Source organism: Lolium perenne, chromosome 4, assembly GCF_019359855.2.
Source record: "Lolium perenne isolate Kyuss_39 chromosome 4, Kyuss_2.0, whole genome shotgun sequence".
Lineage (NCBI taxonomy): Eukaryota > Viridiplantae > Streptophyta > Magnoliopsida > Poales > Poaceae > Lolium > Lolium perenne.
In genome coordinates, this window is record NC_067247.2 from 268,293,051 (window position 1) to 268,319,772 (window position 26,722).

The 26,722-nt window shown below is 49.4% G+C and overlaps 3 protein-coding genes across 8 annotated transcripts; 1 reads left to right on the forward strand and 2 right to left on the reverse strand.

Annotated features, from left to right (window-relative positions):
- Nucleotides 1-8,494: 8,494 nt before the first annotated feature.
- LOC127294905 (uncharacterized) lies at nucleotides 8,495-13,605 on the forward strand. Of its 6 annotated transcripts, none has more exons than XM_051324817.1 (4): nucleotides 8,495-11,585; nucleotides 11,697-11,799; nucleotides 12,226-12,334; nucleotides 12,666-13,605. In XM_051324817.1, exon 1 carries the CDS (start codon nucleotides 8,536-8,538, stop codon nucleotides 11,512-11,514), a length of 2,979 nt encoding a protein of 992 aa, XP_051180777.1. In that variant the 5' UTR covers nucleotides 8,495-8,535; the 3' UTR covers nucleotides 11,515-11,585; nucleotides 11,697-11,799; nucleotides 12,226-12,334; nucleotides 12,666-13,605. The 6 variants fall into 6 exon arrangements, with proteins under 6 accessions (XP_051180777.1, XP_051180778.1, XP_051180779.1 ...); XM_051324818.1 differs by having other exon boundaries at nucleotides 11,720-11,799; XM_051324819.1 differs by having other exon boundaries at nucleotides 8,495-11,547.
- Nucleotides 13,606-14,296: 691 nt separating this feature from the next.
- On the reverse strand, nucleotides 14,297-15,905 carry LOC127294907 ((S)-8-oxocitronellyl enol synthase ISY1-like). The gene has a single exon (XM_051324820.2). The coding sequence runs from the start codon at nucleotides 15,716-15,718 to the stop codon at nucleotides 14,519-14,521; it is 1,200 nt and encodes a 399-aa protein (XP_051180780.1). The 5' UTR covers nucleotides 15,719-15,905; the 3' UTR covers nucleotides 14,297-14,518.
- Nucleotides 15,906-22,450: 6,545 nt separating this feature from the next.
- On the reverse strand, nucleotides 22,451-26,230 carry LOC127294908 (uncharacterized). The gene is made up of 3 exons (XM_051324821.1): nucleotides 26,099-26,230; nucleotides 24,348-26,005; nucleotides 22,451-24,229 (listed from the first exon to the last, which is right to left on the reverse strand). The coding sequence occupies exons 2-3, from the start codon at nucleotides 25,802-25,804 to the stop codon at nucleotides 22,768-22,770; spliced, it is 2,919 nt and encodes a 972-aa protein (XP_051180781.1). The 5' UTR covers nucleotides 25,805-26,005; nucleotides 26,099-26,230; the 3' UTR covers nucleotides 22,451-22,767.
- Between the last annotated feature and the right edge of the window lie 492 nt (nucleotides 26,231-26,722).

Consider the following 26,722-nt stretch of genomic DNA (forward strand, 5'->3'; position numbering starts at 1 on the left):
ACAAGTTGCTGAAGAAAACGGACAAATTTGTCTGGGACGACGCAGCAGATGCAGCACTTCAGCGATTGAAGGAAATACTCACCTCTCCACCTATCCTAGCAGCTCCAGAAGAGTCAGAGCCCATGCTCCTTTACCTGGCAGCTACCAACAAATTCATCAGTCTCGTCATCGTGGTGGAACGAAAGGAAGAAGGTCACGAGTATGGAGTCCAAAGGCCAGTCTATTACATTAGCGAGGTACCTATGGTGTGTTCCTAGGCAGCAGGAAGCTGAGACATTACTTCCAAGAGCACCCGGTAACAGTCGTGAGCAAGGCTCCGCTGTCGACGATTCTCAACAACGCTGACGCAACAGGACGCATAGCAAAATGGGGCATTGAATTGTCTGCCTTCGACATCAATTACAAAGCCAGGACTGCGGTCAAATCCCAGGTATTGGCAGATTTCGTCGCATATTGGACAGAGGCTCCAGATGCAAATCTGGAGCCGGAACCAGAAACATGGGTCATGCACTTCGATGGATCCAAGCAGCATCATGGCTCAGGAGCCGGAGTCACCCTGAAGTCCCCCACCGGAGAAGAAATGCAGTATGTTCTGCAGATTCACTTCGAAGCCACAAATAACATGGCGGAATACGAGGCTCTACTACACGGTCTGCACATCGCTAAGGAAATTGGGATCAAGCACATCATATGCTGCGGAGATTCCGACCTGGTGGCACAACAAGTAGCCGGAACCTGGAACGCCAGAAATTCCGTTATGGCGGCCTACAGAGACGAAGTTGACGAGATCGCCAAATGCTTCCTCGGATACGAAGTCAAGTAGGTCAGGAGAGACGATAACACAGCGGCAGACATGCTATCCAAGCTCGGATCCGGCAGGAAACCAATTCCGCCTGGCATTTTCCTGGAGCACTTACGGATACCCTCGGTAAAGGGCGCTAACCCGGAAAATCTGGATATCGCAGTATCTCCGGCTAGAGAAGTGATGGCTATCATTCCGGCCTGGACACAACCGTTCCTGGATTACCTCATTGATCAAAAGTTGCCGAAGGACGAGGTCCTCGCACGACAGATCACAAGGCGAGCAAGATCCTACACAATAGTTGATGGACAGCTCTACAAACGAAGCACAACCGGGGTATTTCTCAAATGCGTCTCCAATCAAGACGGCATTGAAATCCTCAGGGAGATCCACGCAGGGGATTGCGGGCACCATTCCGCCCCCAGGTCCCTCGTTGCAAAAGCTTTTCGGCTCGGATTTTATTGGCTCACGGCTAAAGAAGATGCTGATAAACTGGTAAAAACTTGCCGAGGTTGTCAGTACTACGCTACTCAACCAAACGCTCCAGTCCAAGAGCTGAAGACCATCCCTATCACCTGGCCGTTCGCGGTCTGGGGGCTCGATATGGTTGGAAAGTTAAAGAAATCATCTCCTGGCGGTTTTGAGCACCTCATGGTCGCTGTTGACAAGTTCAGCAAATGGATCGAGGCAAAGCCAGTGAGAAAAGCCGATTGTGCTACGGCACTAAAATTTGTTTGCAGCCTCGTGACGAGATTCGGCATTCCACACAGCATAATCATAGACAATGGCACGAACTTCGCACAAGGAGAATTGAAGGATTATTGCCATGACGTAGGGATCCGGCTTGACCTCGCATCTGTGGCTCACCCACAATCCAATGGTCAGGTCGAAAGAGCCAACGGCCTCATACTATCCGGAGTCAAACCACGCCTTGAAGAACCACTGCGACGCGCAGCTGGAGCTTGGGCTGATGAGTTAGACTCAGTTTTGTGGAGTTTAAGGACTACCCCGAACAGGTCAACCGGATTTACTCCGTTTTTTCTGGTATATGGATCCGAAGCCGTGCTCCCCTCCGACATCATCCACGATTCGCCGCGAGTTTCCGCCTACGATGAAGAAACTGCTGATGAGGCTCGACAGCTTTCTGTGGACCTGATCGAAGAAGCTCGGAATTTAGCTGACAAACGCTCCACCATCTACCAGCAGAAGCTCCGACGCTATCATAGCCGTCGAGTTCGGAATCGCTCGTTCATGGCCGGAGACCTAGTCCTCCGCCTTCGTCAGGTGAAAGACCACAAGTTGCAATCTCCATGGGAAGGACCTTTTGTCATTAGCAAAGTGCTTCACAACGGATCGTACTACCTCGTCGATTTCCGGGAGTTAAAAGACAGACTTGCTAACTGGTACCGAAAACGCAAGCGAGAGGATCCGGATGACATATATGATGAAACAGACCGTCCCTGGAATATAGCACAGCTACGTCCTTTCCACACTTAGCAAAATTTGCATTACATACCTTGTAATATTTATGATACATGATCAATGAAATAAAGCATCTGGTTCACTCTTTGAGTCTTTTACCTTCTTTACTTGTTCATTTTTGGATCGTGTATGTTTTCCGACTAAAACCGCAGAGCTGGATCTTTCCGCCTAGGCGTGTATGAAAGTTGTGATTTTTTTCAAAATCGTCCTTTAGGCGGAAATGCTTTCTGGCGGAAATGCTTTTCGTTGCAAACTCATGGATTCCTGGTAGCGACTTCCGGCACCTAAGCTGGGGGCTTGTTTCCGTGGTTATTTACGAAACGCCATTGGGCTTCATCGCCGCTGGCGAGCATCTCCGGCTAAAGGTCCTCCGGCTCGCGGAAGGTCAAATGAACAAGCCGGAAACATAAAACCAGCACTTGCTTTCAAACAAACGAAACATGCAAATAAAAACAACTGGATAGCAGGATAAGTCTTTCTTTCCGCCCATGCATAAGTGTTTCGTCCCTAGCTACTTAAGATTTTAAAGTTATGTTACAAACCCACTCCGGGGCCAAAATGATGCTCTTCATTGTTTTTCAGGCTCTACTCATAAACATGGTCTTCGTCCTCCGAGGCTACGTACGCGGAGCCATCGCCAGAATCTTCGCCGGAACCCTCGCCGGATTGATCCGTGCTGGAGCCTGAGCCTTCCTCGACGTCCTCGTCTTCGTCCTCTTCTTCTTCGGAGAAACCTTCGGGCAAGTCGTACTTGTTGTACCAGAACGAGTGATTCACTCGCTCGGCTAACAAACGATCGTACCCTCGGGTCTCCGCGAGGGGAAGCTTGACGTTGGTACCCTTGGGGACTCCGCGTGCAACTTCCGCCAGGTCCATATCCGGGCAATGAGCTTTGCACGTTGCCAAAGTGAGGGAGGCGTCCCCGCGGGCGGAATACGCTTGCTAGTCCTTGATCAGATCCGGAACCATCCGCATAAGCTTGGTCATGCGATCGATCACGGTAGTTCCGGCTCTCTTCAAGTTCATGGACTTAGCAATCCCGCGACAAGCCTCAAAGAGTTCGTTGATAGCGTTCCGCGCATCTTCAAAAGCTTCTGTCCTGGTGGCCTTCTCCGGGTCCCATTCGAATCCAAGAGCCGCTGTAAACCAAAAACAGTGAGTTTCCTATGTGATAAAGGCAGAGTCAACACGAAGAAGCCGGAAACAAACAAAAAATTCCTACGGAAGATCAACTTGTCAATATCATCCGCCTCCGTCTCGGAAGCTTTAGCCTTTGCAAACAGCGTCTTTATCCGCGTGTTGCTCTTCTTCAGCTTGTCGCCCAGATCCGCGATGTCCTGAGCATGTTTTTCCTCTCGCTCTTTTTTCTCTTTTGTTTCCTTCTCGGAGGACTTTTTGAGAAATTCTTGCAGAGAGTCATGCTCGGCTTGCAGCACTTCAAGTTTGGCAGAAAGCTCGTCGATGGTAGGCTTCTTGGCAAGTTGTTCTGGAAGTCGGAAACACAACAACACAGTTAGTTCGAAAAATGTAATGGCATTGCAGAACCTGGGGGCTCAGTCGGAATTGTTACCTTCATAGCCCTTGAGGCGGGTCTCCAGGATCGCAATGGACTTCTGACTTTCCGCGTCCCTTGTTTGAAGCAGCTCAATTTCTTTCTTCTGCTCCAGCACATGGATGCGCAAGTCTTCGTGCAGCTTCCGCGTGTTCTGAGAAGCAGTTCAAAGTTAGATGGAAATTCAAAAATTCTAGGGGCTGGACGTGAAGTTAAAATCCTTAGTGTGTGAAAATTTTGGTTTTCCGCCAAAATCAACAGTTAAAGACATTGGCTCAGGCATGTTACTCGGAAAAATGCATCAACCAATGCCTGGGGGCTGGTGTTACCTGACGCACATTCTTGTGCTTGGCGAAGAAAACTTTGAGACCGCTCTCAAGTTCATTCAGTTCTTGCTCTTCCGTGTTCGCAGGCCCCCACACTTTGTCCATCATGGCGGAGATCTCCGCGTGGCACTGTGAGAGGGGGACCTTTTGCAGAACCGGAAAGAAATGAGGGTGAGTTTGGGGCGTGCCAGTGGCACGGCTTAGGAGTAACTTCTTCTCGACATCACTAGCTGGAGCTTCAATCGAGGTAACAGCGGGTTGTTCAGGCGGAGGTGTAGGCGAGGACGCTCCCTTTCCAGAATCGCCTTTGCCGGATTCGGCAGTAGGGTCCTCCGGAAGATCATCAAGGTTGATGACATCCTTAGGATCCGGCTTGGCGGAGGAAGAGGCTTTGGGCGGAACCTCCACTTCTGGTGTAACTGGAATAGAAGCCGGAGATGGCTTAACCTTTTTCCTGGGGTTTTTCGAGGGCTTGCTTCCGGAAGTCTTGCTGCGTACAAGCAAAGGTGTAACATTTAGCAAACGCCTGATTCTATATGCTAGCAAAGGAATTTTAGACGGAAATCAAGTACTCACGAGGACGTCATGAAAAACTGATCAATGTTTGGCTGCATCTGCTTGCTGGTGTCGATCTGCTTGAGGCGTTGTTTTTTCCTTTTCCGCCCTCCGGGTAGCCGCGGCACTCTGTGTCTCGCGGGCGCGTTTGGAGGCAGGGCCGGAAGGAGCAGCTCTTTTTCGTTTGCCGGGGGCTGATGCCTCAGGAATCTCCGCGTCAGAAGCGGCCTCGGGGTCGTTGGTGCCAGAGTGAGGGACTCAAAGTAGGGTTCCGAGGTCTTTCTCCTCTAGCTCCTCCAGCTGAGCATGCAGACACTTAAGACAAATTTTGCAAAGAATGACAAAGGAGATGGTGTTAAAACAAGAAGCTTACCGCGATCCCGGAACCGTTGACATGGATGTCATTGTTGCACACGTGAATCCGGAGATTACGCAGGATCTTGATTAGGAGCCGGAGTCGTTTGTCGATGGCGTCGGCGGAAAGATTGTCCTTGGTAGCGCGCATAGGATCATCGTGCCCCGTGTAATCGAACATCAGGCGGTCCCGATGCTGAAGAGGTTGGATCCGCTTCGTAAACCAGGACAATGTAAGATCTTTCCCCGTCAGCCCGTCGTCCGTCAGCTTACAGATCCGCCTAACGGTACGAGTCAGCAGTGGTGACTCGGAAAGATGAGGACATAACGTCCAGGCCGGAGTCTCGCTGGCGGGGCCATTTTTTAAGGCTGGCAACACCCTTGCGCTTGCCGGCTCGGAGACGTCCTTCAGGTAGAAGAAGCCTCCGGACCAGTACCGCGCGGATTCGTGGCGGTCTGTGGGAGGATAGACGCGGCCGGGGCGGAGTTTGAAGGTGATTGAGCCGCAGGTGGCCAGCTCCGAAGATTGAGGAGTTTTCTCCCTTTTGACGGAGAAGTAATATTGGAAGAGGGAGAGTTCCGGGGTTACCCGGAGGTGGCCTTCACACAACGTCACATGGTTGCTGATGGCTAATATGTTGTTCGGAGAGATATTGTGCGGCTGCAGTCCGTACGCCCTTAGGATTTCCAGGAAGAAATCGCTAGGTGGAAAGGAGAAGCCCCGCTCTACGAGCGCTTTGGTTACCACCATTTCTCCGGCTTCGGGAGGAGGAAATAGGGAACCCGTAATTTTCCGCCGGGATGAGGGCTTCAAGAACCCTTCCGCCTCAAGGTTGCGGAGCTCAGTTTCCGTGGTGGTGCAGGGCCACCACTTCCCCTTGGCCTCGCTGTCTCGCGCGCGGGCCTTTGATTTTTTAGCGGCAGCTTCTTCCGCCTTCTTCTCCATCTGTTCTGCCCCCGCGGTTTCTTCCGGGTTAGCAGACGTCCCTTCAATGTTTTTGCCGGAATCTTTTGAGGGATCCAGCTGAACAGAGACGAATGGGGGAGGGGCGGAGGAGATTGGTGTTGCCGCGATCGGCTCGGTGGTGGGAGGCGGAGTCGAAGAAGACATCTACAAAAGAATTGAGCGAAGGCAACTGAAACTTAGCTGGATCCAATGTAACAAATACCCTGTTCATCCCTACCAGCTACGGCGAGAAGGTGGAGCTTTGAGGGCTTACCGGAATGGCTTCCGCGGTGGTCGTGGCTGCCGGCGGCGAGGATTTGCTGCGGTGGTTCGCCGAACTTAAGAACACGAAGAACAGTTCGCGGCGGCGGGGTGACTCCGGCGAAACTCCGGTATACTCCGGTGCGGCGGAGAGGGAGCTCGGAGGCGGCGCTGTGCGAAGAGTGAAAAGGGGGGCGAATGGGGTGAATGGGGTGAACGGCGGATATTTATAGGCTGAGGGGAGGAGATTCGTGCTCCGCATCCTATGGTCGGAACGCAAGCGTCGCGCCGTTGGATGCTCGACATGTGTCAGAAACCCTAAGCGGTAAAAATGGCTAAGGGTAAGTTACCGCTCATATTGCCCGAAAATGGCGCCAAGATTGGCGGAACCGTTTGAACTTCTTGAGGTTCCGGGCAAACAGTTAAAAAGCTATCGACCCTTATCCAGGCAGGGGAGTAACCCGGCGACATGTTACAAGCAGTGTTGTTGTCGATGGATGAAGTCCCGCGGGATAAAGGTATTTTCCGACTAAACGTTGGGAAAGGAAAGAAGACGAAATTGGAGTTCTTCAAGTTTCCCCATGTTACTGAGTTTGCCAGAAGTCACGAAGCTTTAGCAAGGCGGAAACAAGAGGCGAATCTCGGAGAACTCTGGGGGCTACTGTTGTGGGTATACTTCATGGGTGTACCATCGATAGTGCCTAGATCCGGCAAGCCCGGGTGGCCCATAGACGGTGATGTGGCATGTGGCCCATCGGGCGGCCCAGTTGCTGCTGATCATGAAGGATGAAGTCCAGCCCAGGATCAGTAAGCCGGATCCGTGGAAGCCCATAAGGAACCCGGATCCAGTACGACGTAGATGGAAGGCGGATCCTTGACGTACACGGCAAGACATTGTACCGTAGTTAGGCAACCTGTAATCCGGCTAGGACTCTCCATGTAAACCCTAGATCCGTGCGCCTATATAAGCCGGATCCCGGGAGCCCTAGAGGCACAACCACAACGCGAAAGCGCCCAGATAATTCCAGACAAGCAGCAGTAGGCCTTGCCATCGTGCAGGTGGTCCGAAGCTGGGTAAATCGTGTACCACCATCCCGAGGACTCTCCGCCCAATGGCCCCTTCTTCTTCTTCCCTCCATGAGGATCCCTCCTCTGGAGTACCGTCGAATAGGCAACGACACCAGGAAAACCTCGTGCTGCATTATTTTCCAGGATCCGAGCTGTATCATCTTGGTGGTCTCAGATAGTTCTTACCAAACACCGCTATGACGGCTCAGCATAACATGTAGAGAGTCTGTGAACATGTCGACTCCTCCATCCGTAGGTAGTCATTGGCTGTATCAGGAGGAGCTTCGTGTGCAAAACAACGCATTGCAGCATTGCACTTCTGGATTAAGGTGAAGCCCCACAAACCTGTGCAATCTTGCTAGCTCATGAAGTAGTCGTCGTACTCCCTGACGCCGTAGGCAATCTTCATGAACAAATCCTTGTTCATCCTAAACCGGCGCCGAAATTCCTTCGGCGAATGAGTCGCGTCGTCGGCGAAGTAGTCGTCGTCAAGCAGCATTGCGCCGACTTGACGATGCCGGTTGATGTTCCTCTTCTTGCCTGGCTTTGAGCCGCCGCTCCGAGGCACGACGAATAAAGGCTGGTGAACGCGGAACAGGTTCGTTAGAATCAGTTGCTGCTGTTGCCGCTGGACAACCTGATCGTTCCGTTCCTCCGTGAACAGCTGCACCATCATCTCATCGTCGCTGTCCAACGCGGCAATCCGACGAACACCTTGCGGGCGGGGTGATTGTGCGGCGGTGGCGGCGAGCTCTGTTCCGGGCGAAACAATGGCCGCCGGTCGAGGGGGTGGCGGCCGTGTCGATGGACGGCGGTTCATTGCAAGCAGGGCGGCGCAACGGCAAGGGTGGCGATCTAGAGGGGTGAGAGTCGGCTCGAACATGGGTGGGAGATGAGGAAAGCGGTGCGTCGGGCTACCAGCCGGAGCCCACGCGCGGTTTCTAATGGCCGCAAGCCGATAACGGGTTCGATCCGCGCCTCTACAAAAGGGCCTGCACGGAGTTGCCGGACAGGAAAACTAGCCGGCGCCGCACCGGTGCCACCCTAAAAACCACGCTGACCTCCAAAACCCTATAGGGCCGTTACGGGGCCAGGCGGTAGTACTATAGCTGGGTGACTTTGTTTCAGCACGAGCCGGTTCCAAAATCCACAATCCCCTGTAATCGACGTCTCCCCCCTCCGCCCCACCATGTTTCTCGTCGCGCGCAGCCGCCGCTCCGCCTCCGCCGCCGCGGCGCGCCTTCTCCCGATCCCACCGCCTTCCGCCCCCTTCACTACCACCACAGATGCCTCCACTACCGATCCCGACGCCGTGGCGGCGGAGGTCGCCACCCTTCTCTCCCGCTGTTCCGGCGACTGGAAGCTCGCCATCGCCACCTCCGACCTCCATTCTCGCCTCTCTCCCGCCGTATTATCCTCCCTCCTCCGCCCAAACTCCTCCCCTCCCCTTCACCCCAAGCTCCTCCTCGACTTCTTTTACTGGTCTCGCACGCGCCTGGCGCCGTCAGTCCCCGCCGCCGATGCATTCGCCCACCTCGCCGTACACCTCTGCGCCGCCTCCCTCTTCCCACAGGCTAATGGCCTCCTCGAACAGATGATACGCACCTACCCCTCCGCTCCCCTCGTCCTCAGCTCCATCCAACGCGCGCTCACGGATTCCAGTTCCACATCTGTCCTCAACGTGCTGGTAGATACCTACAAGAAGGCTAGAAGGGTCCGTGATGCCGCCGAGGTCGTCCTTCTTATGGAACATGCCGACATGGCCCCGAGTCTGCGCTGCTGCAACGGGCTGCTCAAGGACCTGCTGCGCGGAGGCCACATGGATCTGTTTTCAAAGGTGCGGGGATTCATGGCCAGCGCCGGGATTTCGCCAGACGTCTATACATACTCGACTTTCATCGAGGCGCATTGTAAGGCCAGTGATTCTGATTCAGCCGCAAAGGTGTTTGAGGAAATGCGTGAGAGGGGGTGCAGCGTGAATGTTGTGACATACAATGTGCTGATTGGTGGGCTATGCCGCTGCGGTGCTGTTGAAGAGGCGTTTCGCTTCAAGAAGGAAATGGTGGAATCTGGGCTAGTTCCAGATGAGTTTACTTATGGTGCGCTCGTTAACGGTCTGTGCAAGGGCCGCAGGTCGAGCGAGGCTAAGTCGTTGCTGGATGAGATGTCCAGTTCTGGGCTGAGGCCGAATATAGTAGTTTATGGGACTCTACTTGATGGGTTTATGAGGGAGGGCAATGTGGCTGAGGCTTTTAAGATTGTCAAGGAGATGGTTGCTGCTGGCGTGCAACCAAACAAGTTCACTTATGACAATCTCATTCGAGGGATTTGTAAGGCGGGAGACATGGACATTGCTTCCAAGCTGCTCAAGGATATGCTCAAAGTTGGTATTATGCCTGATACCATGACATACAATTTTGTCATGGAAGGGCATTTTCGACAGCGTAACAATGAAGCCGCTCTTCAGCTTCTCACTGAAATGAGGAATGCAGGCAGTTCTCCTAATGTATACACTTACAGCATAGTGGCTAACGGATTATGCCAGAGTGGTGAGTCGAAAAAAGCAGATGATCTCCTCGAGGAAATGATTCAAAAAGGTTTGAAGCCAAATGCTTTTGCTTATGCACCTGTAATATCAGGGCACTGCAGAGAAGGTAATGCCTCATTGGCATGTGATGTTCTTGAAAAGATGATCAAGGCGAATGTACTCCCTGATTTGTACTGCTACAATTCTCTTATAGTTGGACTATCTAATGTTGGAAGGATGGTGGAAGTCACAGAGTACCTTGCTCAGATGCAAGATAGAGGATTGGCACCAAATGCATTCACATACAGTGGTCTCATTCATGGATATAGTAAGATCGGGAATCTGGAAAAGGCTGAGCAGTTATTCGAGCATATGCTTAGCAGTGGGCTAAAACCAGATGATGTTATCTACGTTGACCTCCTGGAAGGTTACTTCAAGTCAAATGACAATGAAAAGGTGTCATCTATTATTCAATCCATGTCAGGCCAGGGAGTTAGTCCAGATAACCATATGTGTGGGATTGTGATTCATAATCTGTCCATGTCTGGCAGTATGCAATTGGCTTTTACGGTTCTTTCAGAGATTGAGAAGACTGGATTTGTTCCTGATGTGCGTATATACAGTTCATTGTTATCTGGTCTGTGTAAGACAGCTGACATGGAGAAAGCATTTGCTCTTCTTGATGAAATGGCTAAAAAGGGACTAGAACCTGACATTCTATGCTATAATACACTAATTGACGGGTTTTGCAAGTCTGGTGATATACTACATGCCCGTAAAGTCTTTAATATCATATTAGATAAGGGCTTAGTGCCAGATTGTATGACATACACAGCTTTGATAGATGGAAACTGCAAAATTGGTGACATCACTGATGCTTTTGATTTGTATAATGAAATGCTAGCTAGAGGAGTTGTTCCAGATGCGTATGTCTATGCTGCACTTACTGCTGGATGCTCAAATTCCGCAGACCTTGAACAGGCAGTGTTTATAACTGAAGAAATGTTTGTTAGAGGATATGCCAGTGTTTCCTGTTTCAACACTTTGGTCCATGGCTTCTGCAAACGTGGCAAGATCCAGGAAACTTTAAAGTTGTTCTGTGTGATGATGGATAAAGACATAGTGCCTAATGCACTTACTATTGAAAATGTCATAAATGGACTTGGTGAGGCAGGAAAACTCTGTGAAGCACACACAATTTTCGTTGAGTTGCAACAGAACGAATCTTCACAAAGTGCTACCACTCAGTTCTCTTTGTTGTTTATGGAAATGATAAATAAAGGACTGATTCCTCTAAATATCATAGATGACGTGATTCAAGCTCATTGTAAAGAAGGGGATTTGGATAAGGCTCTAATGTTGCATCATGCTGTAATGGAGGAAGGTTCACTAATGAGCTGCTCAACGTATATTGCTCTTGTGGATGGCCTTTGCAGGGCGGGGAAGTTAACCGAAGCTTTGGATTTGCTAAAAGAAATCCAGAAGCTAGGTATTCATCCTAATGAGGATCAATGCTTGATGCTATTGAATGATCTTCATACATCAGGATATATCCAAGAATACAATAAAGTGTTTGATGCTATGTTGTGCCACAAGTGGTTACAAAAGGATAAACACTGCAATTTGGCTGGTGTAATCTAGAAGCTGTATCCGTACAAGAGAATACTTTACATAGTAATTCTGACATTATGGTCTGCAAGTGCCATATGCATGTATGCACCTTTTTTATTTGAGAGTTTTATTAGATAAATATATTCAAGGAAATGTCCCAGTATTGTTTGCTCTTATTCAAAATCACATGGGATAACTCTACATCTTTCCAGCTATTTGTTCTTCTCCTGTTCAGGCATCAGAAGCTCAACATGCAAGGAGGTTGTCCTGTTGGCCAGTGGTGGAAATGGCAATATGTACTTTTACTGTTCTTAGGTCGGTCAATACATATTTCCCTTTCTGGTTTCATCTCATTCAAGTGATCCATTACTTCCTGTGTTTGGATATATAGGGCTTATTTTCATTGGTACGTAATTAACATTATTATTCTGTTTTCTGGCAATAAGGTACTCCGTAAGTAATTTTCTGTATTAGGTTGAAGTTTCAAGTAGTTGCTCATATATCTGCTGAGCCATTTTAGGACCTTTGCAGATCTGAGATATAGAAAATACACTTTCTATTGATACTGATTTCAAAGAGTAGTACTACAACATTTGTGTGCAGCTTGCCACCTTGCATAGCATAAACAAGTCAGTATCTTGGGGACATAACACATAATTGTACATTTTCCGTATGAACATAAGAGCCCAAAATATTTTCTGCTATAAATAAGTGGCTAAACCAGTTCATCCCCATTAACAGGGGAAAGCATCAGATCATTTTTTCCTGTGGCATTGGCATCTTTTGGGTTGTTACTGAAGGATATGGAAGACACATTGTGTTTCCACCGTAAACATCTTAACCACTGCCGGTAAGGTTATTTGCCTTGCCTGTATTGCTTTCTGAACATCACACTACTTTTGCATAGTGTTCATATATTTTACTTCTTTCTGTGGCTCTTGTTTTATTTCATTTTAGTTCCACACTACCACAACTTTTGGGGATATGGGTTTCAAAAAACCAAGTTTGGTCAGCGTCTGTTATACCAATCAGAATCACTTGCTAATGGGTCTCTCTCTCCACAGTGACCATGGTAGCCTGGCGGTGTTCGCAGATGCACATGGAGTATAGATTTGCGATTAGATATGTAGTTGATTCAACGAGTTTGATGAGAAGAAACTTTTGATGATTCTTGCCTTCAGATCGACATGGAAGAACCGAACGTGGCGAGCTACACGTCTGCTCCTTCACGATCCAGGATGTAGGCGGCCCAGTGGAGAGGCGATGAGCAAAGGGGAGATAGATGGAAACGTAAGGTGGGAGGAAACCTTCTCCGCTATGTCAACCGAGCCTCGGGAGCGAAGCTCGGATGGACTAAACGCATCACCAGGCAGCATCCCATTACAAGCTATTTGCATTTCTGGACAGTACAGAACAAGGTATGGTTCTGCAATGACTACTGATCGACACAGCCTGTCACTTCCATCAAAGCTCTCCTTGGTACTGCAGAGTATTCAAGTCAATGAGCATTAGGTTTGCATGCCGGAATGTTGGCTGCACAACACGGGCAGCTCTGGTTTTGGCCTTCTTGATGCCTGCACAGCAGTGCACAGGCATAACCCTGTCTTCCCACTTGGGCAAGACAGTTGCTGCAGGGCCATTGGACTCAAGGCGCCAATGCCACTGCCCAACTCAACACTAGTTCAACCAAACAATCAAAGATAAATCTTAATAGTACTGGGTTATCTATGACTTGAGACAAAACTACCAAAAGTTCTATGCTTCAAGGTCTTAACAGCTGCTGTCACGGTTCTTTGCTCCATCAAGAAATCCTTCACCTGGCCTGCCCTCAGACATCGTTCTGGCTTCCTTGCAACTGACCCTCGGAAGCCAAGCTCGGTCAGCTTCTTGATCATGTCTTCTCCCTTAACCATCTTCTAGAGTCCAGCATCTTCAAATTGCTTGATCACCTCTTTTTTTTGAAACAAATGGATCTCTCTTGCTCTCTCTCCAACCATTGCTACAAATATTAAGAGCACACAATCAATATGTATGTTGCAACAATTAATTAAAGCAACAATGTGGCCATGTTAATGACACTCTTGTGAATATATGGATGGATGTAAAATTCCATTTGAGATAGGAGCCACAGTTATCCAAATAAGAAAATTCCATGCTTGAATGAAGAATAAATAACTTATTCAAGCTATTCAGTATGTCCAATTTTTCACTTTCAGTTCACATACCATTGCAGCTAAACCATGGTTTGAAAAACCAACAGCATAATATAGGATTCATAAAACCGAATAACCTTCTTAAAACTAACAGTTGGTTAGTTTCAGCGCAATATCCAATGAAACATGCATATGACACAAGAGGATGCCAATATGCGACCATTTGGCCAAGGCTCCTAAGATACCTTTATTTTTATTTTACTTTTTCTCAATTGATGATGTAACCACGGCTTACATGGACACACGATCAACTCAAGACAGTTTCCGACTTGGCAGGCTGCCCGGGCCAATAGGATACGACTGGGGATGTCCACTTTCGTAGATGTAGATGTAGATGCGCTCATTGGCTGAAAAACATACCCTGGACATAGTTTAAAATGTAACAAAAATTGGAAAAAATATAGGTGTATTTGAAAAAAAAAATGCAGACATATTTTCAATGCCCCAATATATCTTTTCATGAGACATTGTGTTGTATTTTTCTCACAGGCCACAAAAAATGTCCTTTTCATGAGACATTGTGTTGTATTTTTCTCACATAGATTGTCCGGGATTTTTTTCAGACTTTTGACATTTTGAAATGCATTTAAACTGTATTTTCACGCAAGAGGTGAAACACCATGTCCAATACAATTGATACTTCCATACAAGATTGCCTATTCGTAGTCGGCTCATTTAACTAGTCACATAGTAGTACTTCCCACAGCTGGTTATCTAAACACCAAAACTCTACTAGGACATTGACTCGGCTAATCAGTCAACATAACAACTAGGAACTTTGCAATAGCACAGTACTACCTATCAATCCAGCAAAGACATCTTCAGGGAACAATCTTGGAAACCTTCATCTTGTCGATCCATGTTTTGAAGGAGTTGACTGTGTTCCGGAAGCCAAGGAATCCGTGCTCCTTGCTCTTGTTCATGCTATCCAAATGCTCGAACTCGATACCCAGCATGGCGTCGACGAACCACCAATTAGCCACCTCCTCAAGCTTCGTCACAATGAGCTTGTTCTCCTTGATGATCTCCTCCCACACCGCCTCCTTGTCCGCCATGACCTCAGCAAGCCTGAACCTGCTCGCCTCTCCTTCATACCCAGCCCATTCCACCCCGAAACGGTCGGCCAGGATCGGCCAGAGCCGCTTCCATTTGAACACATCCCCGTTGCTGCAATTGAACGCTTCATTCTTGGCGAGAGGGTCAAGCGCGGCCCAGATTTCGTGCTCGGCGATGAGGTCTGCATCCGAGGAATCGCTGAAACTCTCCCAAGCGACCCTGGACCCGGGCCAGCGCAGTGTGGCACCCTCCTTGCGGCAGATGGCGGCGTAGACGCATAGGCTGCCGACTAGATTCATGGCACCGCGAGCAGTGAATCCGAAGATGGTTGTGGGGCGGTGGACGGACCAGCTGACGGCGCCGTGGCCGCGGGAGACCTCGTCGAAGAGCACGTCCTCTTGGTCGTAGTAGAAGTTGGGATGATCCAACCGGGGCATGTCCTCGGTGTAGGGCGGGTCGTTGGCGGGGATCTTGCCGATGGCGTCGAACGGACCGACGTAGTGCTTGCGGCCGGTCTGCAGGCAGACGTGGACCAGCGCGGGGCAGCTGGCGACGACGACGGAGAGGACGCTCCGGAGCATGGCCGAGTTGGCCTCGCGGTTCTCGGCCTCCGTGGGGTGGTTGGACCACGCGGCGTAGAAGACGTGGGTAATGTCGGTGAGGGGCGCTAGTGCCTCGGCGACGGCGGCGACATCTGCGAGGTCGAGGTGCAGGTACGTGACGGCCGGGGAGGGCGGCCGAGACCAGCGCGGGAGCGGGCGGCGGGAGACCGCGTACACTTTCCAGGGCCCGCTAGGCGTGTCGTGGCGCGGGAGGATATCGAGGAGGGAGGTGCCGACGATGCCGGTGGATCCGACGACGAGGGCGACGCTCTTGAAGGAGGGATCGATCGCGGCGGCGTTCTCGTCCTGGCGCTTCGTGAGCGCGCCGCCGGTCGCACGTGCCCACCACCAGCTCGAGCTCATCGCGGCCGCCAGCAAGTACTGTAACAGCTGAGGCTTCGATGGATCGGTGACGGTGAGCAGGGGAGCAAAGGAGAGAGTGGCCGGTGATCGATGAACTTGCGATGCAGTGCTCCGTGCGCTTTGGCGGGGTATAAATAGCGCACAAGCCTAGCCGCCGGTTAAGCTACGTCTCCATGCTTCCGCATTGTTCTAGTACGATGATGAAATGTCAAAAGCAGATGCACCTTATGTGGAGTATGCTAATTTCTCCAGCGGTTCTCTCATCCCTGCATCGAACAAATCGGCGAGCGGCAGCGCTTTCTCCTCCAAGACGGCGGCTTCGTGGAAACCGTGCTGGCCTTGCCTTCATGCATGACGACTTCAGGCTGCTGCTGATGTTTGCCGTTACGTAGAGCAGGAAATGGGTCGAAGAACAGACCCACGTATAAGTAGAGGAAACCCAACCCAATATTCAAGGGCGGTTCAAGATGGTCAACAGGGTCGGATGTGATTTTTGTTTGGCCCATATAACATAGCAGAAAAAAAAAACACAGGAAAGCCCAATTCTGGTTGCCAATTCTTGTGTTTTAGTTTACACTTCTATATTCCACTAAAAAAAAGTTTACACTTCTAATTGATTGATTCTTCATGGTATGATGATCCATCTAATTTCTGATGAAACACGTTAATTATAGGTAAATGATGTATATAAAAACATTATTAAGGTGGACGATCCTACTTCAAAATCTTCCAATAGAAAATATATAGATAATGAGTTTCTTTCATGTTTATTTCATCAAGATACACTTTTTTTAGACGAAAGGTTTGAGAGGAGCCTGGCTTTACTTTAAAAAAAAAGCAGCAAAACAAATTCCAAGTATCAGTACAAACCTCTGAAACCAAGTTGCAAAAACACACTTTTTTTTGCTAGGGCAAGGCAACGTCCACCTTGCTACGTGACCTATCTCTCTCCTTCTACCGCCGCCTCCAAGAAGCTCGGCCTCCACCACCGCCTCTACCATAGGTTGCCCCCCTTCTCCAGCCGGCCTCGCCGCTATCGGGAGGGGTGGGGGAACACGATCTATGGGTATAGTTTTTCATAAAAGTAGTGTTTTCAATTTATTATATTAAGGTTTTGGTGTTCGTACTTTTTGGCCTCTGCCTCAATGAAGATGCTATCGTCTACAAAAAGTGATCTTTTGGCCTTCGTTTGACGACGAGATCTCCGTCCCAGCGTTAAGATGGTGTTGGAAAATTACAATTCTCTAGGCACGAGCCTTCAGATCTTGCTTCCCCATATCGGTTTTGGAACTTTTCTCATGGTTGCCGCGAGGAGGCTCCTCACAATATTTTTCCCAGCTGCTATGTCCTCGACAATGGTGATTCGTACTCTCGGCTCCCCAGCTACATTGACCATGTTGTTCGGTTATTTTTTTCTACTATATTGGTGTTGGTACTCTTGCGGATGTTGATTGACTATTAATGATTACGCACGTTTACTTAGCCTTGGCATTGCCGCTTAAATTAAAATTATAGGTGAACTTTCGTTGGTATTCACATGTCTACGGTTTGGTATCTATCTTTGGTTGCCTTCAGATAAGTACAAGATTGTGTCATGGATGAAGAAATAGTTTGAAGACCTCAAAGATTTAATCGTTTATTTTAGACTTTATTTTGCAATCATTGGAGACAACTCGTGTGTCTCTACCATGTTTTTCGATAAAGCAATAGATTAATATCAAAAGATACCAATTACACCCAGCCTCTGCAACAACGCAACACCCTAATGGCAGTACAGATGCACACAATAAAAAAGAGAAAAGAAAACTAAGAAATAAAAGTCCCGCCATCCCAGGTCTAGCAACATCAATACATCCACCACCAAGACAACACCTGAAATACAGACTCTCCAAAAGCGACGCCTCCAAGAAGGGAACAGTGCACCAGCGCCGTCGTCGCCCGATCAAAGATCTTAGGTTTTCACCCTGAAGATAGTCCCCGCTCTTAAAATAATGCCTCCAACAAGGTCATTGCCAATCACAACCAGTTAAGGCCAGACATTGGGTTTTCACCCTGAAAGGTAGGACTCTGAACTTCACATGTGCTGCTGCCCCCCACTTTCGTACCACTGCTGTGAATCCCGGAACACCAATCAAGTTCCTCAACATCGCGAAGACTTGGACCTCCTTTAGCTAATCCCCCAATCCCGCCTTCATGATATTCTCTGCTTCTGACTTCACCATGGACCAAAAGTACTATTTAAAAGTATTGGAGACTTTAAAGAATTGTTCCAAACACACACAGATAAGATTACGAGTTTAGGCTTCCGCCCTAATGCCCAACCAAACACATGCCAACACAACAACCGAAGGGATAACATCAGTAGGGTACTCTCACGGCGGGCGGAGGGGGGGGGGGGTCTAGGGATCCTGCCAATAGCGACCTCCAGAGTCTCATGGTCCAAACTTCTAGCCACTAGTTTCAACACCTGCAAGTATATGAACACTTTGTAGAGGCAATTAACGGATTGTGTTGGGAACTCCCCCTCAGTTGAGAACTTATTCCTAACGTTCCAAAGCGTCCAACCGAGATCCACGGTACAAATCCAAAAAAACATGCTTGGTTTGGCCCACACATCCCCGTAAGAGCCTAGCTACATCTATGAGACATGAGGGGTTCCACGAACATTAGAGTCGTTTCCTACCTACACTCCACATGAATTTGGCTAGGGCGCATGAGAAGAAGATGTGGTTCGTGTCCTCGTACTCCCCACACAAGGCACACAATCTTGTGGAGGGGCCCTTCCGCACTAACTGCCACAAGAGCATGCTAACCTTTGCGGGAATGGAGATTTGCCACTGTGCACTACATAATTTGTTTGGGATGCCTTGCCAGAGCTTACGATAAAGCGACTTGACTATCAATCTCCCTGAATGTTCAAGAACCCAAGAGATGGCATTAGGATCATCACTTAAATGAACATAATCTATGTCCTAGAAGGGGTGGCCCATTCGGTGCGCTATGTAGGGACGATCTCACGGTGGAAGGGGATATTCTAACTACCTCGGTTCCTAGTTCCTAGGCTAACCCACCGAGACCACAAGGTCTAGGGAAATGGCATAGAGAGCCGGGAGTCTATCCTTCATTGGTCTTGATCCCTAACGCCAGTCTTCCCAAAGCCTAGTGGAGTTTCCATTGGACACCGTGTCTAGCCCCCAAGCTAAACAATTGTTTCACCTTCTGGATCGAGTTTCAGAACTGTGAGCTTTTGGTCTATGATTATCAATCGGAAGATCATTGGAGCGTAGGTATTTATTCCTAATAATATCAACCCAGAGACCCTCCTCATGCGCATGCAATTTCCAGAACCACTTAACCATGAGGCACATGTTCATTTGTTTTGTGTCCACAATGCCTAGACCCCCTCCCCACCCCAAGGACTTAGGCGTGCACAAAGCAGACCACCTAACCCAATGGTACTTGCCTTTAGAACCATTAGCTCGCTGAAGAGGACATGAATTTTCCCACACATGGATCTGCCCTTTTGGCCTCCTTACACATATTTGAAATGATGTATAATAAAATTTTCAATAATGAAACATATGTGTTGACTTCTCGATTGTTGTGCTATGCAAATTTAGTCTTAAGGTTGCGACTTTGTAATGTGGTGTTTCGCACGTTAGTTTTCTCGATGTGATTACCTTTGACATGTAGTCTTTGGAAGATAAGTCATCTATACAAACCTCACGGCGAGTCGGCGATAAAGGTGTTTCTCCATACATATATACACCCACCGTGACGTACGCTTACACCCATATAACCTATTTTTAGACCTATTTTTTTATTGTAATGATATATTGTCGAGCTGTATTCATTTCTTTTCCTCTTTCTCAACCCGTGTGCAACCGAAAGAAAAACTCAGTTACACTCACGTACAAACCCGGGCCGCATGAACCACGATGCAAATCTACGCTTTCACGGTCACCGGTTACTTTACCCTCCAAGCAGAATGAATGACACCGTGGACGCAGCTAAGGCTAGAGTGAGAACACAGCAGAGGCGGGGTACTAGCATGTCAAATGCACATCATCGCCTTCACAATTCATGAGTGTAAATCATGATCTCCGCTTTCACTTTGCTCATACATAAGAACCCGAAGTGGATGGAGAGAGGAAACATTTCTAGCTACTGCCCATCGCTCGCCAATGGTTGAAAACATTGCTCGAGACAGTAGCCGCGCGGGAGGGACGATCCCTCGACCTGTCAAGTGTGAAGCAGGTATTCACAGTAGCGCGTGCATGCTCCTCGTAGTCTTTTTCTTTGCCAAAGCTTCATGGCAACACAAGTGGCAGTGTATGTGTCCTTCGAAAGGCAGCGCGCCCCACCGTCCCATCCACAACAGCTTGCCTCCCCGCCGGCTGCCGCTACGCACTGAACCCTCCTCCACTTTCACAAGCACCCGGCCGCGCGCGCGCACCCAACCGAGCTGCTTTCCTTTGTTTCTGTTGCTGAGTACTTTGCGATCATGGTCCTCTTGGATCAGGTCCCTTTGGTCCACCACCCTCCGCTCAAGAGTACTCACGGGCTCTCCAAGTGCAAATCCCAGTCTGCTCTGCGATTTCCCACCTCTTGTTGTTCTCTGCTACCCTTCCCAATTTCCCATGTTGGGCTTACTGGTAAGCAAGAGCAGCCAAGAATCGGGAGCTAACGACAATGACAATGTGCTGCCTAAACACGCTTGTTTATGGGTCAAGTGCAGCAGCTGGCAGGACAACCTAGCTGCACATCACACGAGTATTGTCTTCCGGCCGGTGAATGATTCACTGAATCTACACTATCAGGATCGACCATTCCAGCATCCTCTTCCACCCTAGTAAATCTGTGCACAATTTAGGCAACACAAAACAACGATGATATAGTACATGGACAGAGGCTACCTGTAGATATATAACTGCAGACTATTCCATGGAAGGTACATGTATGGTTAACGTTTTGTTGTAGATAATGGAACATGTTCTAAGTTCTGTATCGATAATGCTGTAAAAAAAATGAAAAGTTCAGTATGAACAATGGCACGTTTTAGCAGCAATACCGTAACTTAACAATGACACGTTTTAGCAGTATGAAAAGTTCAGTTGCACAGCACAGGCAGCCAAGTGAGCACCGACGCCTGAACAATCATACGAGTGAGCAACCAAAAAGCCCCATGCCACAAGATTCTCCTCATCACTTTGCCGGACCAACCAACCAGATGGACTATCCTACCACAGTTGCTCGCTTTCGCCTCTTCCCTCTTTTCCCCTCTCCTTCTCCCGCCCACATTGTGGTCTTTTTCGCTTCAAAAGTTCGAGTTGGGAACCCGGGGAGAGAAAGCTAGACCTGCTTGAACATGGCCAACGGCGTGGTGCCAAAGCTGCTCTTCAGTGAGCTGTCCAGCACCCGCTTGCTGTTGCCATTGCCCGTCGGAGAACAACCGCCGTTAAGTTGAGAGCCCAAGGCCATGCTTGTGCTTCTTCACCGGCAAGAATACGGTGGAAAACTGGCAATTCCTAAAGCAAGTATAAAATGTTTCGCAGGCAACCAGCAACTTCACGACAGGGAGTCGGCCAAGTTCCGCAGAGTTTGCATCGGCATAGATTGATAGATCGGCTCTTGATTTGATGGTCAAAAGGGCAACATAAATTAAGAGCTTGATTATATAAATTTCCTATGGTTGGATAATAGAATCAAGCTTGCATGTATTTTGAACTTTGAAGGGACCGACAGATGGGAAGGTTATGCTGGTCGCTAGACATCTCCAGATGTGGTGCCAGTCATGGTGATGTATGTTTTCGTCCTATCCTCGTCGTTTGTTTGCGCATTATGTGCTACTTCTCTGTACCGGATGAGAGCAAAGCAGCAACAAGGAAAATGGAGAGCTAGCTATAGCTAGGATGACCCGTCTGAAACATCACACTCTGCAAGTGTCGCTCTGTCCTTACCGTAATCTAAACAACCATTCGGTATCCATGGAGTAAATTATCAACTGGTATCTCGATTAGTTAACTCGAGACAGAGTACAGGGTGTCTCCATCCTTCTTCGGTTGGAAATAAAAAGAGCAAAGATTCTCTTGCAGTTGCAGCAGCATGAGGGGTGGAAGAACAAGTACATGAGGAAGGCGACAGATAAACAACTTTTATTATGCACTACAGTTGTGGTCAATCCATATCAACATGTTCTGATCTCTCTATATAATTCCAATTGGAGTCGGGTTAGATGAACAGACAAAACATCAGACATTCTGACGGATCACTTGACATGTAGAGTGTACTTGTCAAGTGGTTCAAGTACGATAGCAAAAGTCTTAAAAACTAACCAAGACACAAAAGAAATAAGCATGGTTGTTTTTGAACCAGAGATGACAGATACTACTGGGCAAGAAATTGACGACACACATGAAAAAAAATCCTTTTCGTTCCTCTTGAAAGAGAAAAGGGAGTTTCTCAGAGAAGGCTTTACTAAAATGGTTTGTATTTCACAGAAAACAATGAAAATGTACATAACAATTTTATCATCGCTCAATTGCATATTGATTCTAAACTACAGCTCAACATAGGTAGAAATGTCAGGATCAGATCAGCAGGACGGCCATAGGTAATTAGAAATGGCAGACACCGAAGGGACACACAAGTAGAGCATTACATGATCACACTAGTAATACATAACTGAAAATGAAACTACAGACAATTCGCAGAGTAGCCCCCAGACAAATATGAGCCAGCACAACACTCGTACTTTCTGAAGAAGTCGTGTGCTTACATAATTGATGTGAGAGGATCCACAACAGACACCACACTGATGAGGATCAGAGTCAAACACATCAACAGCCATAGGCCATGAAGCCACTGCATGCATATTACATAATTCCTTGACTATCAAAAGACTAGGATGGCACCTTGCACTCTGCTCCTACTACCTAAAGCACACTAGATAGAATTTCCTCTTCTTTCATCATTTAAACGTTGCCAGGCAAAGAAGGATTCCAAAATGGAACAACAACCGACAAAAGGTGGGCGAGAGCAGATAGAACTTAACCTAATTCTTCTTCTGGGCTGTCCTGAGGGCATCTGATCAACTCCAATATGTTCACCACCTCACTCATGTCTGGCCTATTGGAAGGAACCTGGGAAGTACAGACCAAGCCAAGCTTCATGATAGGAACAGCCTCCTCCAGAGGGAATTTTCCACAGAGCCTCTCATCGACGCACTCTTCCACCTTGCCTTCATCCAAAGCAGCCCTCACCACATCACACAGCACAATAACATCATCTTCCATGTACTCCACTGGTGGCCTGCCTGACATGACCTCGAGGACAAGAACCCCAAATCCATACACATCACATTTCTCAGTTATCTTCACAGTTCTGCATGTAAACTCTGGTGCCATGTAACCAAGTGCACTCTGTACCTTGCTGCTCAGAACATACCGATCCAACATAGGCAGTAGCTTTGCCAATCCGTAGTCCCCAACCTTGGCCTCGCCTGATCCATCGATCATAATGTTGCTTGACTTCAGATTGTAGTGGATAACGTCATGACGGTGGAGGTGGGCCAGGCTTCTTGCTATACCAAGAACGATATCAAATCTTTCCTTCCATGAGAGGTAGTTTACAGAAGATGGCTCATGCAGTTGTTTATGCAAGTTACCACCAGAGACAAAATCATAGATAAGAAGCTGAAGAGATGGTGTCCAGTAATAGCCCTTGAGGGCAACAAGGTTACGGTGACGTAGCTTGCCCAGCATCTTAACTTCTCTCTCAAATTCATCTTGAGATTTCACCAAGCTTGACACAGTCAGTTTCTTGATGGCAACAGGCTGGCCATCTCGGAGAGTGGTCTTGTAGACGGTGCCAAAACCACCACGACCAAGCTCACAGTCCTTGTTCAGGAGAGCATGGGTACTTGCGCTGAATTCTGGATTACCTCCTCCAAACATTACAAGCTTGCCTGATTTCACATCAGTTGTGGGTGACTGGCTAAGATATCCATCTGAGAGTTCTAGCTCGGCAGCAGAATGAGAAGCCGGTGCACGAACTTGAAGGTTAAGGACAGTAATGGTTATGATGCCAACAGCAATGAGAACAGCAGCACCAATTGCAACAAGGGCTGATATGCTCAGTATGGTTTTCTTGTGATGGAGCCCCCCAGGAACAGGCTCTTTCTGTCCGAGCGGATCATCGGAAGAAGTTTCAGGATTCAATACAATTGGTTTTGGTAACACGCCAGGACAAGAAGAGTTGAGCTTTGCACCGCAAAGGCCAGGATTGTCACACACTGATGAGAAGGAGATAGTGTCAAAGAAACTACCAGGAGGCAGATCCCCGGAGAGCTGGTTATGTGAAACATTGAAGCCAATGAGATGGGCAAGGTTGGAGAGCTGCTTTGGCAGACCACCAGTGAGTTTGTTCCTAGAAAGATCAGCAGTCTGAAGGTTGGTGAGATTGGCTAGCGTTGCTGGAATATCTCCTGTTAGACTGTTATGTGATAGATCCCTGCAAGGCAAAAGGTGCCATAGATTGTTATTAGAAAATAAAAGACAAAATTACATGAACAACTCCAGATATTGGCCCCGACAACTGAATCAAGTCAGAAAGAAGTGCTTAAACTTACAGTGATGTGAGGGTTGAGCAATCTCCAATCTGGGCTGGGATTTCACCAGTGAGAGAGTTCTTCCCAAGCCTCAGCACTTTCAACGACTTCCCTCCAATGGTGGACGGAATACTCCCAGTAAGCTTATTGGCACTCAAATCAAGCACCTCCAGTGACTTCATCTCCACAATGCTGGCTGGAACACTGCCAGACAGTGAGTTGCAAGACATGTTCAACGACTGCAAGCTCAGCAGTTTTGAGATCTCCGATGGGATGTGTCCTGAAAACGAATTGCTTGACAGGTCCACGCCTTGGATCACAGAAGATGCATTCACAGGCACCGCTAGCTCACCGCTGAATGTGTTGTCGGACACCGACACCCATTGCACACCGGATGCGAAGACCCAAGCAGGCAGGCTGCCCATAAGGGAATTCCAGCTCACGTCGACGTGCACTAGGCTTCTACATCCACCAATTGACACAGGCAAGCCACCAGTGAATCCATTTCCAGACAGCCTCAGCTCCCTCAACGACATGAGCCCGCCAATAGAACCCGGGATCTCCCCGGAGAACTTGTTCCCCGACAAATCGAGTACCTCCAAGCTCGCCATTTCTCCAACCCAGGTTGGAACGTTGCCGGTGAGCGCATTCGAGCTCAACTCAAGGTTTGTGCAAGTGGAGAGCCTGCGCAGGGACTCCGGCAAGTCGCCGGACAGCGAGTTGGACCCGAGGTCCACCGACCTGAGCAGCGGGCAGTCCCCGATGTCATCCGGGAGGGTGCCGGTGAGGCCGTTGCTTCGCAGGTTGAGCTCCCGCAGGTTGAACATCTTGCTGACGCCGACCGGCAGCTCGCCGGTGACGGCGTTGCCGGAGAGGTCGAGCGTCCGCAGCGCATTGAGGGACCAGATGTCGCTGGGCAGCGCGCCGGTGAGGCGGTTGGAGGAGAGGTTGAGGGACGCGAGCGTGCCGCAGGCGCCCACGTCCGGGACGTCGCCGGAGAAGGCGTTGTGGGCGAGGGAGACGTCGCGGAGGGCGTGGCACTTGGCGAAGAACCCCCCCGGGATGGCGCCGGAGAAGGCGTTGCGGGCGAGGTCGAGGGAGTGCAGGCCCGGGAGGCGCGCGAGGTCGGCGGGGACGTCGCCGGAGAAGTTGTTGGCGGCGAGGGAGAGCGACTGGAGCGACTCGAGCCGGAGCAGGCCGCGGCCGAGCTTGCCGGAGAGGCCGAAGCCGGCGAGGTTCAGACCGGAGACGCGGCCCGTGCGCGCGTCGCAGGTGACGCCGGACCAGGAACAGGCTCGCTCGTCGTCCTCGCTCCACGTCGCGAGCCGGCCCTCCGGGTCCACCACGTCGGCCTTGAAGACGATTAGGCCTAGCACGTCGTCGTTCAGCGCCGCCACCGAGGCCGTGCCGCCGTTCTTGGCCTCCGCCGGGAAGAGGAGGTGGGCCAGAAGCAGCAGCAGGGGGAGGAGAGGCTGCATTGCTGCTGCGAGTTGGATCCCGGAGGCACGGCAGCAAGAAAAGGGAGGGCTTTGGGGGGCTCGGAAGAACGAGGGAGGGGGCGCCCCGCAAGATTACGGGGAGAGCGCGATTCCGAGGAAGCGGACGAGCTGCTAGAGACGGGATTCGCTCAAATCTGCAGAATACGACCTCCAGGATTCGAATGCAGCAAGTTCTCTCTCCTGCAAAATTGAAGTGGAGAAGAAACCTAATGTAAGGGATTAAGCTGGGGAGATGTGGGCTGTGAGAAGTAGCAGAGGTAGGTAGGTACGTACCGGCACGGGAACCTCCGCCGTGGACGCCTATGGCGCCGCCGCCGCCTCACCGGAGAACGCCATTGTTGCAGGTGGGGAGGAGAAGCAAGGGGAAGCGGAGGCGTGGTGTGAAGTGAACCGTGTAGGTATAGTGCGTTGGCGAGAAAGCAGTGGGGAAAAAAGCTGCTGCGACGCAGGAGCGATCGGACGGCGATGAGCCGCTGTAGCGCGTGATGGACGGTCCGGATGGCCCCGGAGCTCAGGGAGAAGAAAGTGGGTTGTGCGGTGCGTACGGGGAAATGATGGGCTAGGGCGCGTGGGCCGAGTGCATGGACCGAGAGCGTTGGTTGGGAGTACGAGGCGTGGTGGACCGAGCCCGCCCGAGTAGAATCTCGCAACTTTTCGGTGCTTTTGAGGCGGACTGTTGTGCTGCATTGGATTCTTTCGTAGCACGAGTATTTCATACAGGGCACACTATCATGCCCGTTTGTGTCATCTTTGTGAAAACACGAAAACAGAAAACTTGTCATCTTTTTTCGCTAGAAGAGAAAATTGAGCACTCAAAATCATCGCTATTTACCTAGTCTAAAATTTTAAACTTCTTAGTCTAATATTGCACTTGGAGTCATTGGGTCTTGAAACCAG

What these genes read in the sequence shown, in the direction of transcription:
- LOC127294908 (XM_051324821.1), bottom strand. Translation starts at nt 25,804, where the DNA reads ATGCAGCCTCTCCTCCCCCTGCTGCTGCTTCTGGCCCACCTCCTCTTC. An exon ending in TGCTCAACCCTCACATCACT is followed by an intron (nt 24,230 to 24,347) that starts GTAAGTTTAAGC and finishes TTTGCCTTGCAG; the next exon opens with GGATCTATCACATAACAGTC.
- LOC127294905 (XM_071819151.1), top strand. Translation starts at nt 8,536, where the DNA reads ATGTTTCTCGTCGCGCGCAGCCGCCGCTCCGCCTCCGCCGCCGCGGCG.
- LOC127294907 (XM_051324820.2), bottom strand. Translation starts at nt 15,718, where the DNA reads ATGAGCTCGAGCTGGTGGTGGGCACGTGCGACCGGCGGCGCGCTCACG.